At 40.3% G+C, this 19,729-nt stretch overlaps 1 protein-coding gene across 3 annotated transcripts in view; it reads right to left on the bottom strand.

Moving 5' to 3' along the window:
* The window catches only part of prkcaa (protein kinase C, alpha, a), a 141,414-nt gene that overhangs the window by 79,305 nt on the left and 42,380 nt on the right, over positions 1-19,729 (bottom strand). For all 3 annotated transcript variants that reach the window (XM_041036881.1, XM_041036878.1, XM_041036880.1), the window contains exon 3: positions 9,631-9,713. In XM_041036881.1, coding sequence (XP_040892815.1) covers positions 9,631-9,713 — 83 coding nt within the window. The remainder of the gene's footprint in view (positions 1-9,630; positions 9,714-19,729) is intronic.

Raw genomic sequence — 19,729 nt, 5'->3', positions numbered from 1 at the left:
GCATGCCTGCCTGTTTGACAGGATCTTAAGTAAACCATGTCTTTACTTTGACACCACCACCAATAGTATTAGACTGCCGTGAACACAGTGATGATTTGGATGGATGGAAGTCAAACTCCACCCATATTAACTACAACACAGTGATCATTTTGTAATAGAACAAAGGTAAGATAATGACCAGAGATATGGATTACCAATCTCAAAGTAGTGTCAGGTTCTTAACAGTTTATTTTTATAGTGTACTGAAGTTATCTGAATTCAAACAGTAGACAAACAGTCAAACAGTTGGTATTTAACAGGCTAAAACATTAAAAGCCACTGGATGCTTTCAGACTCAATCCTGAGATCAAAGAGTGATGGTGATGGATGGATTTTGCAGTGTGCTGGAAGGCACTGGTGAGGACAAACTCCCGTCCTGCAGAATCTGTGACACCAAGTCAATTCAGGGTCAAGAGCAGTTCCAACTCTCCCATGGGCTGGTCATTAGGAATATTTAGCATGGTTGGAAGCGAGACTGGCTACCAGATACTTGCTGTAAACAAACCTCAGAGGGGCTGATAGAATTTGTTTGTGTGTGTATGCAAGTGTGTATATGTATATTGAATAATTTTGCATGTGCATGTTAATTATGTTTGTGTGTGCGTGCGTGCGTGCGTGCGTGCGTGCGTGCGTGCGTGCGTGCGTGCGTGTGTGTGTGTCTGTGATGGGGGAATTGTGCAGGGTCAAGGAGACAGGAATTCTGATTAGCTTTGGTTCCCATCACACTGAACAAACAGGGACATGACCACTGAGCTTTGAGAAACCCAGTGCATCCTGGGTGCTATGTGATGTGGCAATTTCTTGATGAAGTGTTATGGCAGGTTAGAGAGTAACCGCTGGGTGTGAAGTTATTGCAGTTTTAAATTACAGGTGTCCAGGACAATGTTAACAGCAAGAGATATCTTAGTCAAAGCGGCAGTGTGCAGTATCTGGTTGTTCCAATTACAATAAAACTGTCAAACAAGACAATGTGTCTCACCCCCAGTCCAGTGTCCTGTGAACTGGTTGGTGTGAAGTCATCAAACACAACTGGACACAGATCTATGGAGGTGCAACCTGAGATTGCAATGCATGAGAAACTGTACTTCTGGGTCATCTTTGGCTGATATCGACTGGAAGTCAGATTGAAATGGCAGCTCTAGAAAGATTTCCTTTGACTCTGAGGGGTCTGAAACTGGCAAATGATCCAGCCACGGAGCCACCGGAGAGGTTTTCAAAAGGGCTTTCAGGCACAGGCCCATATGATGGCAACTTCACACAGTCCATTCATTTACTGAACAGATGAATTTTATGCAGTCCAAGTTCACAGCCCAATTACATTCTTTTTCAGCTCATATCTTCAAATCTTGACACTATTCATTTATGTGCAGAACATCCACCGAAGGCCTACCTTTGCCACACAATTTAACAGTATAAAACATGGACTGGAAACACATGAGGGAGGCGGCATAGGGCAGAGACTGGCATTTAGGTTTAGCAATGAGTCAGCCCTTTTATGAAGGTTTAAAGTGGTAGTGGAGACAGCTGTATTTTTCACACATTCTTAGCTTCAGTGCACGTCTTGGATCACGTATCATCCCCCAAAACAGATCTAGCCACCGCAATATAGCAAAATTTTAAAGTTATGACAAAGTTGTAAATGCTTGCCTCTTGCCATGTGAGTTAAAAGCTAGAGAAGGTAGAGAGACATTAAACATATGCCCTTCATAAAGAATTACAAGCCTGTACAATTGTAGAAGTTTCATATTAATATGCAGAATATATTTAGAGGTCATACAGGACTATTATTATATTAAAATGATGTCTTTGTAGGTTAAATGTGTTATTCTAGCTATAGAAATAGGCCTAGATGTAGCCTACTTTCAGCAGATGAACCAAAATAGTCAATTGTATTCACAACTTGTTTGACTTGTCCCTGACAGTAAGTATTAGGTAAAGTGACAGATGAGCAACAAGAGCCTCTTCATTTCACCAGACAGGTAATCACAGAAAAATAAAGAGAGTGCATATAGTCGTCACATAGTCTTCCAAGCTTTAACATTGCTTGTGGTTACTGTCAAGCACCAGTCTTTAAAATTGTTTTGAAGGGCCATGCAGATGTCATACCAGAAGAAGTTCTCAGTAAAATATAGTGAAGACCATGGAGGTTTGCACTGCAACAACAGCAATTTAATACTTTTCCAATGGGGAATATTCTCCCAGGAAGTGATTCAGCAGTTCCCAGTGCATCCACCCTATCCTCCACAACACACATACACACACACACACACACACACTTCAGAGCATGGAAGCACTTACATCCTTCTGCATCGTCTCCCCCCAGCAAAGCCTTGATCAAACCTCTTTTTAGACAGGCATGTCACAGACCATTAGCAAGAGAGACTAGAGATCTGTTAGTGTTCATTAGGATCCCAGAGCATATAAATACCATCAGCAGGCAGCCCAGGGGGCTCTCTACTATCACATCAACCATCAGTCAACACTGATAATCAGCAGAAACAATGATATCCTTCTGAAGAAAAGTGTTAAAAACATTATTTCCTGTTTTCTGAAAAGCCTTGTTTTTTCTTGTAGCTTACTACTGTAATGTACATGTTTGATTTCACACAGTTTTATTTTCGGTTAAAGAAGAGAATCTAAAAGAAAACTCCAGTTTGTGATAATATACATATAATAATATAATAATACTCAACTATAACAAATATCTGAAACCTGTTTTAATAATGATAATTAAAATCAAATAATCTGAAGATTTTGTCTTCAGTTATAAAACTGAAGATGAAATCCCATATCATGATGGTGGCAGACAACCTTACTGGGTAATTTAGTATCATAATTATAATAGATACCAACATGTGGAAATAATCAATTAAGATACTTAGTGATCTTAATGACTAGAATAGACATTCCAACAGATGACGATTTCTTTGGATATGACTTAATTACAAGTGTCAGTTAACATCTTGAGAAGATGTTACAATAAAATGAAAGCTAAGGCTGCAACCTTAACTGCTCCATGCATTGTTTTGCATGGTATTCTGATGGGATATTTCATAAAGATCTAACTGTATAAATGTGACCTTAAACTTTTCAGTCGAATTGTGTAAATGTGTGTAAATACAGCAAAAGCCTTTGTTAATATTCCTGTTTTCATAGTTATTTAATTATCAACATGTTCATCCTGTAACAGAGGGCAGCAGTGTTGTTCCCCTCATTTCACTCTTGCTGCTCAGTAACCATTCATTGTCTGCACTGATGAGAATCAGAGAGGCTTTATGTCAATAGCTCATATTATTTGAGAGTGTGCCAGTGTTTACATGCCCAGACAATGTGACTTCTATGATACAAATCGCAGCATTTGAATGTGACTCTCATTAAGTAAACCTAACTGAATTAAACTGTTGAATTGTGTCTTAGCAGCAGTAACCTCATAATCACATGAAGATAAAGGTAGTGTTGTGCAGGTAACGCAATTATAACTTGATCTCTGTGACTGTTTTTTTCCGGTATCTAGGGAGGCTTTTCTGAAGAAAGACTATTTTTCAGTGACAGAGACAAACAGCCACAAATTCAACCCATCACAACAGCAACCAGGACCACCTTTACTCACACCTCTGCCAAGACTCACAGTATTTGCAGAGTTAAATCCCTTTTTGTCTGAAATAAAAGGCAAGCATGACAGCATCATGCTGTGCCGAAAAAGCAGTAACCCAACTTTTATTGTCTTTATGATACGCAGAATCTATGATGCATAAATCTCTAGGGAAAGACAATTCTAGAGGACTGCTAAGATCCACAGTCTGACTCTATAAACTTCTCAGAGAGAAACATTAACCACTCATGCTACTTTTTTTTTTTTTTTTTTTGTCTGTCACAGAGCATGGGAACTCAAAACAACATCTATTCTCATCTTTATGTTTTAAGCTGTGTTTTTAGTGACAAAATCCGTCATTGAGTTAGTTTAAACAGCAATCTGTAGTGCGAGGACTTGGGTGATAATAGCTACACATATCAAGTTTGGTTATAAAGCAGATTTTGAGAATGCCTCTGTAAGACCCACACATTTGTTTATATTTGCCTCTGTCCCCTCAGGAGACTTAATTCCTTCAGGGTCTTAGATGAGAAAGTTTATAAGGCAGAGGCCTTATCAGATATGCAGTCCACTGCAAAACATCCAACTATGATGCACGGTCATTCGACTGAGGGAGTCTGCATCGGAGACACTCATTAACATTTATTACCAACAGCATTTTTGTCTCAGCACAGGAGAACAGGCTCGTTCTTGGAAGACGATTTCACATAAATTAGTGAAGTCCACATTGCAGACACAATCTGTCATGTCTTTTTGAGTAAAAACACTGGCATTTATCATGGCCTGAAGTAATCTTTGTTAATAAAAGAAGAATCCCCCCAAGCCAAAACAAAACTGTCCTCCAACAGATCCACTCCCAGTGCACCTATCAGCCGGAGGATTTTCCAAACAGGACAAGGAGGCAGCAGTGCATTATAGCAAACAGACCTTAAAATCAAATCCTGCAATGGACTTGGCATTTATTTAGTGATTCATGTTGTCCTGGAAATGATGAAATGATATCTCCTTTCCATTTCCTACTCCTCCCATCCTCCTCTATCCTAAACTCTGCCCCTCTTGTTTGTTCTCCACTCCATCAGTAGATTATAAGAACGGTTATGGCTAACTTTAAGGACACTTTTTTCCTTGATCTTTCAGTGCAACTGGTGTTTATGCAGAGTTCATCTGATGTGCTTTACACACACACACACAGAAACATTTCCAAACACATCACACAGATGGTGACTCATCTATGACAATAAATATAGCTTAGTGAAAGAGTTCAAACTTCATTAGAAACACTATATTAGTACAGTACATTCCCTTATTCTCTGTGGAAGGACATGAAAAGCTGTTATGTGTCTCCTCTCATGTGCCCGTTCTTCAGGCTGCTGCTCTAGCTACCAGCCATAGGGATAATCCTATCTGGCACTTATCCCAGTGTGATTTTACATGAATGTTTTGTGTGTTTTTAGGCCTGTGTCAGTCTACAATGATCTCATTTCGTTGAAACAGTGTAGTGTGACAGAGCCCTGCAGGACATGTCAACTCTCACACACCAAAATTAAATCAGTCCACTAAGCACAAATATGCAGCGTCAAGTTTCTTTGTGAGCATGTTTCCTTGGAAATAGAGTTTGTGCCAAGGCTTGCACAGGGGCGTGTGCAAAAAGCATGTGCTGGGATTCGACTCAGTAAGGGGTGGGAGGCTGACTTATGTGGACGCTGATATAGAGGCAATTACATCACACAGTCATGAGTGGCTATATTTACATTCAGACAAACATACACTGAATACTACAGAGACAACCAATAGATTTTTGGGTAATATATAACCCCCCCCCCCCCAAATTATGACTACATAATAACTACATTTTTAAGGCACATTTAGTTTGTTTAAGAAAAGAAAAATCATGTAGATATTTCAGCAACAGGTTTCACCCTCCTGCCGTATGGTCTGCTTTTTTCATTCCTTCAAACTACAGCAGAAGAAGTATAAACACACACCTGCAGTATAGTTCAATGGCTAAATGAAGCAGCTTGCCAGTGTCTACTTAACTACATGGATAACTGACAATGCAAACAGTTGCTTGGTGATTCGTACTGGCAGACTAATGTTAGCAGATGAGTACGCCACATCACAACAAGCAGAACGCTCTTCCTGGGAAGACTGTCAGTCAGAAAAGGTGTTTAAGTGAATTTCCCCTGCATTCACTTCTTTGCACCAGCTTCTGGTTGAATGGTGAAATGGTGACGGTGTTTATAGACAACTTCTGGGCCAGAACAGGCCTGTTTAAACGAGATGGCCAACACCCTCACTAGAAGGAAATGGACTAAAAATACAGATGAAAGGCTCCATTGCCTGTGACAACCCAACATGCCTGTGGTGCAGATGATGTAATCTAGCTCCACTCCAGTTTAATCTTGTTTTCAATTCCCAAGCAGAGTCCTTGTAATGAGACGGTGTGTGTCCCAAGCCTTGTCACCAGAACACCTATTTTTCCCAGACCTGTTGGAGTCTGCCCAGCCCATCTCCTCCTGTGTGATGTGCCCTTTTAAATATTAGATCAGTCCTGCCCACGGCATTACTCATTAATATTACAAATTAGATTTTTCGCAGATTAACTGAAGGCCTGCTTACACTTAATGACTGCATCTTTTTAACTGAGTGATTTAGAGGCTGTGTTTTTGATATGGCTGCTCCATATTGTGGAGTACTTCCATACAGTATACAGTACAGCCATTCAAAATGGAACTGGAGAATTTTTTTGGGGGTGTCTGTTTGAGCTCTGCCATGCTGCCATGTCACCCTCCGGTCAGTTCTGTCTCTTTCCAAGCAGACGAGACAGAAAGGGCACTGTGCCGCTGCTTAACTCTGTTACTCTGCCACAGCTATCTGTGCCCTAAACAGGCCCGAGGGGATAGGGATGACTGAGTGTGTGTGTGTGTGTGTCTGTCTGTGTGTGTGTGTGTAAGCAGAGGGAGAAATCAGTGCAAAAAGACTTGCAGATTGCCCCGGGTCAAATGAGCTGTACTCGTTAAGTGGACATCAACGATGCAGCAGCCACACACAAATGCAAGCACATCAAACCTCTCAGTTTCACCTGCTGAGCCCCTGTAGTGAAACGGGAAGCTCTTGCATTATTGACAGGCTTGTCCTGTAAAGCACTGAACTTACTCAAGCTGCTGGTAACGTTACACCTGGCAGACAAACAAAAACATTTTGTTAAATTAAGTGCTTTAATCAGATTAATTGATACTAGCATGGTATGTGCTTACAAGTGATACTATTACAGGCTGCTACACATGATCACCTTAAGGCCAAATTTACAAGACTAACACAATTCCACATGCAATTCCTTTTACACAGATTGTTTAGCAATCACAAAAAGAGCCAAGTTTCAAACTCAAGCCTTTTTTTTTTTCTGACAAAATTTCAGCATTTTCTGCAATTTCATTTTATATTCCATTACACCATGTCCTTGAAAATGAACCAGTGGGGTACTTGAAAGCATACTGCTGACTAACAAAGCAGATAACTAGTTGTATTAACATAGTTCTGCATGCACTTATTTTACCTGTAACGTTTTTTACAAGCTAACAAGACAGTCTGAACAGTAAAATAACATTTCTCATGAGAAGCAGTATTTTCGTATTTTGAGCAGCAAGCCTGCAACCCAGCAGACATCCGCTTCAATCCCACTGAAACCGGTAGATGGATCGAGTGTTGGTTCTTTCCTCAAAGACGGCACCTACAAACTAAATCTCTCATGTGCGAGTATGTGAAAATCTACAGCCTATCCTGGCCTTGAAACACCCTGAGGCTGTAGCTGTGAAAAAGAATGTATTCATGGTAAACTTGCCCCATCAACCCAAGGCTGGCCGCTCATGACGAGACTGCTACTGAAAAGATCTAGGGGCTCTTGCTGGCATCTTTGTGCACACTTTGTTTCTTCCAGTAGGGGAGTTATGAAACACAGACGTGAGTCATAAAATGCAGGTAGCCTAGATACTGCAGATCTTCAGGATATTTGTTGGCCATGGGAGTTATTGCCTTCCTGAATTGCACATCCGGGAGGCAGCAAGCCATGTAATATGTGTGGTTGCCCCTGGCAACAGTACTACTAAGCGCACAGAAATGTATATTAAAAGGGAGCATCAAATATTTTGATATGGAAAAAGATGACATACTCATGCATTTTTTAAGGACAGAGATTTGGTTTGGGGAGGCCATGTGGTCACAGAATTATGGTCATAAAATCATGCAGAGTGTCTGCATGAACAAAGGGCTGAGAATAATTCAACACTCTTCTGCTCTAAGTGAAGTCTGCTTGTCAAATTGGATTTCTAGGCATTAGTTCCTCTTCTCTCAGGCACAGTTAAGAGCATTAGATAAGTATACAGTTTATAACACATTATCCATAGTGTGGGAGTAACAAATAGCTTTAAAGGAAAAGGTGAAATAAGGTCTGCTCGACTACAGCAACATTAAGAAATAAACTCAATTGGAAAAAATTGAAAAAAATGCTTTTTTTAAATAATACACCTTTTTAATGTATCACACAGGAATGCATGAGGAGCTGTAGATTGCTCAACAAAGGTGTTTTCACACATTTTGTGCAAAAAAAAAGGGAAACTGGGATCCCTTTAACACACAGATGTCAAAGGTCATTAAAACTCAACTGTCCTGCAAACGATAAACCTGATGTCTCTGCACTAGCCTGAGCCACCCTGCCTGCTCAAATCAAGAATCCCCCAGCTCAGACTATTTTCTGCTGTTACGGCTTCCGTGTCATCCGCGGCGTGCTCTATTTAAAGAGTCTGGGTTGATGATCTTGAATGACACACTGACATATCTCCAGTTACAGAGGCCAGGCTGTGCTGCTGTAACGCTGAGAGGCTATGCATGCCCAGCAGGCAAGCAGGCATGTAAATGGAGTTTCACACTTATCAAGCAAGCAGCCGAGGAAGAGGTGAGTGGGAGACCTCGGTAAATGTGTCACACAGAAGATGATATTCATCAAGCACCTAAAATTATTTTGATGGTGCAATTCGAGAAATCCTTTTTAAAATATTTTATGTTTATAACAGAAGACCACATTATTGCTAAAGCCCCTTTTTTAGTTCAATATGCTGATTAAAGTATCTATCAAAAAACTCAAGCTGCTCAGTGAATTTAATCTACTGTTCAAATTCTTGTTTTAATTTTTTTAGTGCCACAATTTATTCAGACAGTTGCAGGCAACCACCTGTTAGCTCAGTGAGTATCTCTTGGCCTGGCCAAGACAGATGTAGGTGTGTTGGGTTTGGCCACAACTCCTACATTTTCCATCTGTCTCCAGGCCCAATCAGGTCATTGCCAGTGGTACAGTAATCTGCCAATTGGCTTTCACTACTGTTGGATGAATTGAAGAATGAGAATTTAAAGTTATACCATGAGCTACCAGGTCACTGTCAATGTGCTACGAAGTCAAAACCACGGTTTGGAGGAAAAAGTACTGACTGTGATTGTAGGAGGTATTATAAAAGGGAGAGAATAAGTTTAGTCTCTTTGTCTTGGAGGGGTCGGGGACAGTGACTCACAAAGTGGAATAGCTAAATTACTTTTCCTAAAGGTGGCGCCCAGTGACTCAACTGGAACACGGATGTTGAATGAACTGAATTAGCCACCTGCTGCTGCTGTGAATCAATCATGAATCAGCTGGTCTGAATGGACTTTGGACAGATGCTATCAGAGTGAAAAGATTAGAACTCATCTTGAGATCTATTGCAACACAATTCAAGCATTATCAGTGTAAACTATGAGCAAGTTTCAATATTCCCCCTCGCTAAAGACCGCTACTTTATAACACGGCAAGAATACATGGCAGCTCTACAGCTGTCAAAGGGAGAAAAGAGGCAGGCCGGGTTGAAAAGACTGCATATTGGTGACACTGTTTATCTACTTCGGCGTAATGACAGGAAAGGCACCTCCTCACCGACAAACACGTGAGAGGCAGCAGCTGGGCTTTGGCTACTTACGTCTGTGTCCGGCCCCTTATCTGCCCCCGGGCAGCAGAATGTGACAAATTCATGGCACCTCTTATGGACCACGAAACAGCAAACTGCAGGAAGTAAAGAGACAAAAAAGAGAGAGAGAGAGAGATTAGGAGAGAAAGTTCAGAGAGAATGAAATACACAGACAGATGGAGAGAGGCAGATAACAAAAAGAAGAGAAAGAGTGACATGGTTAAAATACAGTACATCATTGTTGATTGATATGTAGACAGACAGCAGAAAGAGACAGAAATCTGATAACACTGAGAGGGATTGAAAAAAAAAAGACTGATGTCTGGGCCAGGCTCCTTATCATGGGTCCAGATGGCCAGTCCTGCCTGCAGGCTGACTGCTCTTATTGCACAGTACAGTGCCACCTCCTCACTGACATGACAGGAGCTACGGCAGACACACACACACACACACATACACACTCACACACTTGATGCAGACGGACAGATCCCGTAAACTGACACAATTACCGAACATGTATCCACACAGAACACATCCAGGCCTACACACATGAATACATCTGCAGTCTAAGTGCCAGGCCACTGAGTGCACTCTAGCCTGCATCCAAGCAAGGAGCAGACTCATAGTGGAGGAAGGCGCCTGTTACTGGCTCTTAAGAACCGACTGACACCAAAACCAGACAGGTTTTGTGGGGGGGGGGGCGTAATTGTGTGAGCTGGCAGGCGTAAATAACAAAAACTATATATTCTCCATGTCCTGTCCTTGCATGTTCAGGCTGACACTTGTTCATCATAGATGCGTCTAGGTAAGTGTTTTTTTCAGCTCCTCTCTCCCTGATAGACAAGGGTGCCCCTCCCTTTCTTCCGAGGGCTTAATGTTTTCAAGGCCGACACTTGCAGCACAGCATGAAAGCATCTGAATTGGTGGTTTTCAATGGTCTTCACTTAGCACTGAGTAACCCCGTGTAGACTCCATTAGTGGTTTGTGTTACATCAGTGATGTGATGCATTTTCAGAGACCTTGCTTGATTTTCAGTTTTACAGTTTCACTACAGCGGAGCAATGTGAAGTAACATGCAGTGTCTCTCACTCTTACGTATGCATCCGCCCACAGATAACCTCTTGTCTTTCCACTGCATCCCTCTCAAACAGCTCCACCCAAAGAAAATATAAGCGAGTGCTTAAGATGAGCCATGATGGCCACCATGGTCAAACAGGAAAAAGAGAAATCCTCTCTCACACACACACACACCCCCGCACTTCCTCAACAGAAAATCCAGGTAAATGTAAGTTGTATGAGTGGATATGCTATTTGATTGACAGGTTCTATGTCCAGTGGAGAAAGATGCCATCAAAATCAAACACCATTTGTCTATGTTTTTCACCTTAAAACTACTGGTCCACTACATCAAATTACTGGTCCATTCATACTTTATGTATTGCTACCACTTAAATACCCGTTTGCGTGTCTTCACTGAGTCTAAAAGTCTAAATTCTGATTCAGACGTGCAACGCAAACCAAGTAATGATAGTGCTGCTGTTAAGATTATGGTTATTATTTTTGACTTCTGAGCACTGTTGTTTAGGCGTGAGTCAAACCCTGTACATCCATCCACCATCTGTCCTGTCATAGAGCTGCCTCCTCTAAAATCATGAATAAAGACAGCTATTTATGAATGCAACACCCCATTAGCATAGCACATGTGTAATACTTGCCAAGTACATATTTTGCATCTCAAACTTTTTTCGAGTTCCACTGAAATGTGGCTCACAAATCAGGTTTATATGGCACATTATTGTGCATCAGTCATAACTCACAGGGAATGGTTTCTGTCTCCACAAAATGTGCATCATCACCAACACATCTGCCATATATTAAATTCTGCTTACATGTCTGCATGTGCATGAAGGTTTATGCATATTTTTTAGTGTCTATTATACACTGAGCCAATGGGAATCAGGTTCAAACAATGCAAAAATCAGAGGCAAATGATGCTGAAACATAGTTCTTTTCATATTCTCTCCTAATGTAGTTGCTAAATTTTCCTCTAGCACCTGAGCAGCAGCACCATTCAAACCATATCACTAGTATAGTGACAGTAGCTTCTCTACTGTTTCTGTTCTTCCTTGCACACATGCTGTACAGACAGAAACAGCACAAGTAGTTCAGGTTTTTCATTTGTTTGCTGCCACATTGTTACATAGTAAGGAATGCAATGTGGGTATTCCACATAGTCACTCTCATCTCATTTTTGATGAAGCACGCCACATTGAAATCAATATTTACTGGCCCACAGCTGTAAGAAACATCAGTGTTCAGCAGGGAATTGGCAGTGTCAGGGCTTGCTAGAAACAACACAATGAAACATATGAAAATTGAAGTTTTTTTTTTCTCAGAGTAATGCATTTACTACCATACATTTTGTTCAAAATACTGGAAATTAACTGAGTAATTGGATATATCAGAACATGTAGATACGTGTAACAGTGCATACAGTATTTTCTCAGTAGGAGAAGGTTGTTTGTTATGTGGGTGGCAGACACCCAGATTAAACAGTGTCACAGACAGCGCTTGAGTCAATACGAACCGTACTGTTTGGATTTCTGCTCGATATACATTTACATAGGTGGATTCTTTTTGAGTTTTGCACAAAGACCGTCAGAGCATCAACCTTAGTAGTATCATAGCTGAATGCATAATGAATATTTGATTAATTTGTATTGCAAGAGATGTATCTGAATATCTGACACTTCTTAAGAACTTGGCAGGGCAAACCAAGCCACTGCCAATTATCTACAGACATGTTTTTCTTTGGATCATAAATGCGCTTTATCCTCGACACCATGGCTACAGTTGTAAATATTCACACACAAGCTCCAGTTGGAGAGAAACACATCATAGTAGCAGGCGTTGTTGTGGAGATAATCCACTTTTCCAGCCCAGATTTCCCAAGAAAGGGACTCAGTAACTGCAGCACTGTGGCCACAATCCAGCTTCTCTACTCATGATGCTACAATCAACAATTTGAAATTAAAAACAAAAATATCTGCTTTAGTTTTATGTAGATGTGTATTCAAGGCAATAAGCCCTTTCAGACAATATGATAATTGCTAATCTATACATACACTGTACAAAGAAATAAGGTCTATGGTTGCAAACGTGTTAGTATTATGGTGTATACCCCCACATGCAGGCATACTGCACCAGGACTCAACCCCTACTATGCCATCATGCCTCCTAGGAGCGATCAGTCAGTGCGGTCAATAACCAACATGAAACCATGACCCATAACTTACACCACTGCCAACCCACAAACCGGACAGCTCATAAATCTCAGTGATTCAGTACTTCCATAATTCAGCTTAAAGTAAATAGCTGATAGTGCTGTGAGCTCCCTGGCTTCACTCTTTGAAGACCAGGGGGAGGACTAAGGGGGCTACTGGGATACACACGATGTTACAGTGAGCATTACTAATACCACACCTTTGCCTTTTTTACTGTTGATAGGGTTTGTGTTTCTTTATGGTTTGTCAGTTCCCTTCCCCATTTAGCTGTAAACGCTTATCAGCAGCAATTAGTTCCCCCTTGTCTTCCAAACAAAGTAGCGATGCTTTGTTTATAGCAGTGGATTACAGCGGGGTATTCAGAAGACCTCATTAAAAAAGGTTGCATGAGCTGGATATAAGCAGGGACACTATGTAAAGCCAATAGAAAGCCGGGCTATGCTGTAGCAGATACGAAACATATGTACTAAACAGATTCAGCAGATAGCCACGTCTGATTACAGTCAGCAGTGGACTTGAGTCTGCTCTATTTTGGCACTGCACTGGTGCTTCATGAGTTGTTTCTGTTTTGTTTCTCCAATTCCTGCCTCTTTACACAAACCTGCCTATCAAGCTAAAATTGGTCAGTCCAAATACCTAAATCATTGCTTTCTGGCTAGGACAACTATTTTCTATAACACAGAAAACAATGTCTCCAGAGATTTATGGAACTGGCTATGCTTGTTGAGTGTGAGAGACAAAGAACGAGAGAGAAAAAGGGGAAAGGTGTAAATGTGAGCTACAGAGACGGAGTGAGATAAAGGAGGTCAGCAGAGGCAAGATGAAGGGGGTCGAAGCTCGTCATCTTCTGCTGTTCTCATTAGAGCTCGGCTGCCTGTGATCAGTTGTCCCAGTGGTCTTGTTCTGGGGCAAAACTCAGAGGTTCAACACATTCATCACCTCTGATGCCGTCTTAGAGGAACATCTCCATATGGAGGCAAAGGCACCAAGCTATCTTCACTGTAACTGCGAAGCTGTGAGAGGATAATGAAGTCTATATTTCAACTGTGGTGAGTCTATTAATTAAGCTAATTTATCTTAGCAAACCATGAGGAAAGCTACTGAGCTGTAATGATTGTAAAGCATCATAATAAGGGCGACACTGAGGACATCAGGGTAAGAGTGGTCAGTTTCTACTAAAAGCTGCTGCTATCAAGAGATAGCAGATTAAAACAGGGACTTTAGGGACTGACAATTTAGTGCAAAGCAATTAAGGCTCACAGAGTAATGGAAGCATTGGTGAAACATTTTCTTGGTTTGCGTAAGAAATTAGATTTTAGGGATGTGAGGTGTTACATCCAAAAACAGATTGGTTGCCTTTGAGAGAGGAAAGCAGCTAAATTGTGGTGTTTCCAGTGGGTTTATTAGGGTAACTGAAGATATCTGTCTGCCTATGACCTAGTAATTTCCTTACTCTCTGGACAGGATTATTTATACAGCAAGTGAGAGCATAATGAGGGTTTTCGAATCAATACTTACTGCCTTCCAGCACAACACAAAAACAAAATCACTTCTCTTCCCAAAAGGCTCATTCCCATTCCAATCTGGCAAAATCAGTTTCTTCTAAATTTTTTCCAGGTCACAAGTTTATCGGAGCAATTTCCTCAATTTTTCTTCCTTGAATACAGGCAGGAAATGAGAAACAGAGGATGCTTTTATTCAACAGTTAGTATGTTTATAGATTTATTTCCAAAGTACCTCGCTAAAACAAAGGAATTGTAAGAGAAAAGGCTTTTAGATCTAACTATCAAGAGGCCTTGCAGGCCACTGGAGGCCTTGACAAAAGTCTCTCTTCCCAGACTGGGAAGCTTTCATTATTCCCTGCGGTTCTTTTGTCTGCTTGAATGCCTGAACCATTTTCCTCACTGTCACCAAACAATATCTCCGTGGCTGTGAAAAGGTGAATGAGAAAAAATCATTAAACAGGGACGATTTAGATCTGCCAAAGAGAAAATGATATGTATGGAAATGGCTCGGAAAAAGTTTTTTATTCGCTGCCTGATTGCATTTAGCGAGGAGTACGCCTCCACACTCAACATTTACTTTAAAAACTGAATTTAAAATCTGAACACCTCAGTAGATGTTTACCATTAAGGCAATGAGCACTCTCACAGGAAAGGATGGTGTTCACCTGGGCATAATGTATAAGGCAGTAAAGGAGATAAATAGGGCCACTGATTTAGCAAGGTTATGTATTGAAGTATTAGGCAAATTACTACTGAAATAAAGGTTTATACAAGGGTTAATCCAAATTGGCTGCAACAAATCTTATATCGTTTCATCTCCGAAATAAATTATTTTCTGCCAGAAATGTTTAATTCTTGTAAGCATGGGCTTGCATAAATCACCACCTCAAAGATAGGTGTGATAGAGGAAACTCAAGGATTACATTACTCCTATAGATGGAGACATACTCTACAAAACAGTACTGCACTATTGAAATATTTTTTTATCAAACTGTGTCATGTAGATAACATTCTTGTGCAACACCAAGAAGTGTGAAAAAAAAGACCTTTAACATGGCTGTCATTGATGGCGTGACGAGACAATTTCCAGTTTAGAACAAAAGGCCATCATGAGCATATTTTCAAACTGACACGTGCATTACACCAAAAGCAACCACCAACTCCTGAGCCACCAGAAAACCCATGATCATTGGCATGTTCTCGTTTAATACTCAAGATAGAACAAACTGTAACACAATTTCAAGTATGATTCAGAAAACGTGAGTAAAGGCAAAAAGTATTTCTAAATCTAACGCTGCTACTGCAAAGCCATCACCTGCAGCACAGATGGCCTCAGCAGTATTTACAGTGACGATGATAAAGTGATGTTAAAGGTCAACAGCACCGACTGTATTCCCTACCATCATAGCTTAAAAGTCTGGATATTAAAGCTGGCAATACTGTGCATCACTGTCACATGAGCCATAACCAATCCCTTACAGGAGGACCACTTATCATTTAGAGTAACGCCATGGATTAAAATGTCAAATTACTAGAGATATTATTGTGCAGTCTGATTTATTCCTCGTTGGACCAGGCTCTCACATCTCCACCTTTTAAGTCAAAAAGACCTTCTGTGGATTGGCGGCAGCTGTTGTGGACATTGATTAAACTCTCTCTCTTTTTAAAAGAGAGTCTCCTCAGTGATTTCTGTATAAATCATTAAAACTTGTACCTGAAGAAACTGCATGAAGTTTTCTCATCTGTAATTACAGTAAAATGTCATTTACTGTCAAGATTACAAAAGGCAGAAGAGAACAAAGGAGAAACTATAGTTTATTTGTTTAGGTTTGCTGTGTGGTTTATGTGTGTTACGACCACATAACCAAGGAGGCCAACATTTAGCCTCATAAAGCAAGCTTGTCTGACAAAACAGTAAATTACATTTAAGGTGAATTTGTGCCCATGTCTTATTCTGAATACCACAAAGTCATTATCAGACACTGCATCCTGAAATCCTCTGCTTTTCGTTATTTAGAAATCATATTAAACACTAAAGAGCCACTTCATGGAAATGACAAGCCCTGCAAAGCTAAAAAAAAAAAAGAAAGAAAGAAAGAAAGAAAGAAAAAAAACCCAAATGCTTCTTTGCTGCAACAATGTCTTGATTTTTCAAGGTAAAATACAGTTTTTCCTGTGGTTCATTCCCAATTAAAACCAACTCTACCTGTATAACTACATACTAGGAGGCAAAACGTGTTTTTGCAGAAGCCTCTACTATGTATGTATAATGTGTACTAATTTTTAAACGTAAGAGTGTAGAAGTTGGAGGTCTGACTGTCATGTTTGACTTATAAATAGACACTGACTGGCTGCACAGTGGTAACTCACACATCAGGTTATGCAGCTATATTACACATTACACAGGTTCTTCCCCTTTTCTTACTGTTTACAATCCTGTCATACTGTAAATACTTCAACAATGACAACAGACAATACAACTGACAACAACTGATAAGAATTTACCACTGACCCAACAAAACAAAGCTCTAAAGAGAATAAAAAACGTGATATAAAACACTCGCATTATTTTTTTTTTCTGGAAAGCCTTCAGCAGGGAGACTTCAGTTCAATCAAAAGGTTGTATCAGCTGAAGACAAGATCCAGTTCAGGGGCTGGACACTGAGATATGCAGGCCTTTGTAGACACAATGCATCAAAACAGCCAAACAAGTTCCATCTTCTTCCAAGGCTTCTCCCAATGTGGTTGAGAATATACAGCTTTCCTATACCTTAATATGGAGAGCACAATTAGTAAACTGCAAATCCTTTACAGCCCTCAGTATCTCACAATCCACTGCTCGCTGGTAAATTGCATTCAGCAAACTTGTAGAGTCAGGAAATGTTGTATTTATCGGGTATTTGCCTGCAGGTGGTTGTTGATCACTGGTAATATATCACATGAACTGGAAAAATAGAAGTCAGCCATTAACACTACTGTTTGTTCTTGGTAGCGGTCTGAGGTGTTTACAGGGAGGTTCTATGGACGTGCTGTATTTACCATTTAACCCAGTATACTTGTTTGCCAGTCATGCATCCTGTTGAAGTTAAACACCACAGCTTGTTGTGTTAACATGAGTATCATGGAACCTGGCCCAGTTTCCCAGTGATATTTACACTTCACACCCAGCTGTTCAAGGGCAACGTCCTGGTCATAAACTTAGTTGGCAGGAAGTGCCGTAATGATAATTAGCTTGTTTTTCTGTGATGAGGGACCAGGTTTTATGGAGAAGGTGAAGTTTCAGTGTGATTCATCTGAAGGATGAAAGTTCATGGGTCATATCCTCATAAAGATCCAGCCGCTGCTTCAAAAACAACTTTAATCAGTATACATCACACATATCAAATATAGTCTACTTACAGGAACACATACCCCTCAAAGAAAGAGGGGAGTTACAGGTAGGGACAGAGCGTAACAGTCGTCTCCACCACAATAATTTAGCACTGCATTTGTGCCCACCTTGAAATACTAAATGTTAAAGGAGCCATGGGCACACTGGGGCAAAGAAAGGGTTGTTTCCAAGGAAACAAGCATTGATGAGGTTATTGTAGGAAATGAAGGTACTTATCTCACTGTAAGAATTGAAGCCTAGGGCATGTAACTGAATGGAGCCACTCTCACTGGTCTGAGTGAGGCAGGCAACATTAAGTATTTTCCCAGGGCATGTAGAAAAAAAAAAGTTACGTTCTGTGTTCCATAGATGGAGGTCCAATCAGTATTTTCTGACTGTATAATGGACAATTATTACTCTCATATATAACATGCATAACCGAAAATGAATGTTTCTCAACTGACTGTGGCCAAAAGAAAACGCTATTGTACACAAACAAACAGCACCAGAAAACATTGATAATTTATGAACATGAACTTCTCTCTTCCAAAGATAGAGAAAACAAACAAAACACCGGAAGCTGCTGCACTCGCACTAAGAGGCCAACTTTACAGACACACAGCAAAATATACACGGAATCAGGCCATTTATCGAGGAATGATCCTGTATTTATTAACATAAGTCATAAGTCAGATGGTTTACAATTAGCACAATCTGCAAACCAACAATGTATTTATTCTTTGTCTGTCTTACCACAGATATACAGCAGAATTATTATTGAAAAAATCCATTATAACAAGTTATTTAGTCTTAAGGACATGTTTTGCAATACCCTGGGAGAATTTCTAGCAATGTCCAAATATATCCTGGATCATGCCTATCAACTATCCACTGAAATGTGGCTCAAGCTGCATTTGCTAATCATGTTATTCACATTGCATATGCAATGAAACCAAGCTCAGTTTGATGTAAAAGTTCAAACACCCCGACTCAAAAGTGATTCCATGTCTGGCTTGGACATGACTTCGCCCATCAACACTTATTAAATATTAAACATTTCCATCAAACAGTTATATGACAACTCTGGAACAGAGCTGAATGTCTTTGCTTTGAGGGCTGAGGCTGATCTCCTTTCCTATAACCACACTATGCAATTTCCAGACAGACACTTACGTAACCAAAGTTTGTGAGGGAAAAAGTTAATTTGCCACAGACACAAAAGCAACAAGGGTCCCTTTCAACTGTATCTGTGTAAACACCATATATGCATCCTTACATACTGCAGGTTAAGACAGAGTTATAGAGTGTGTGTCCAACCTGTCATAAACAACTTAACATAAACTTTTATAAACAAGGTCCAATTAAAATCAGACTCACAATATGCAAATCCTTGCACAAAGGTGTTGAGATCCTAAATAAATGTCTCCATTGGATATTGATCCATAGCAGGATAAGATTTTCAACACTGGTCCAGTCTGTTTGCTGTTTGAGAGAAATTATTACAGGTTCTGGTTTCAAAATTGCTATTAGGTTCCATCTGTTATCAAAAGCTCCTGAGCATAGCAAAGATTATGGGGATTTAAAAGGCTTAATCGACGCTCAGCTCAAGAAATATGGATCGCTGATTGTACAAGTGATGTCTATGGAGGAAATGTTTAGGTGTTTTCTTTGTTGGTGATTGGTAGATCGTGAGAAGGAGACTTATGCATGTAAGGCACTTGTATGAGAGCATGGTCAAGAAGCATGGTATGTAATGGAAGGATGTTGATTGCTTTCTATACATATTACACAAAGGTTACTCAAGGGGAATCCTTGCAGGTATAACAATTAGAATTAGCCGTAATGGCTTCTGTATGACAGGCAGGCCAGAGAGAGTAAGGCAGAGAGTCAGAGCTACACCAGTTGTAAGCTGCAATGCAGGTGAATGGGGCTGTGCACACATTAATCCTCTT

The sequence above is a fragment of the Toxotes jaculatrix genome, chromosome 4, assembly GCF_017976425.1.
Source record: "Toxotes jaculatrix isolate fToxJac2 chromosome 4, fToxJac2.pri, whole genome shotgun sequence".
NCBI classification, from domain to species: domain Eukaryota; kingdom Metazoa; phylum Chordata; class Actinopteri; family Toxotidae; genus Toxotes; species Toxotes jaculatrix.
The sequence above is the reverse complement of the archived record's forward strand: the minus strand, read 5'-3'. Positions and strand labels throughout refer to the sequence as shown.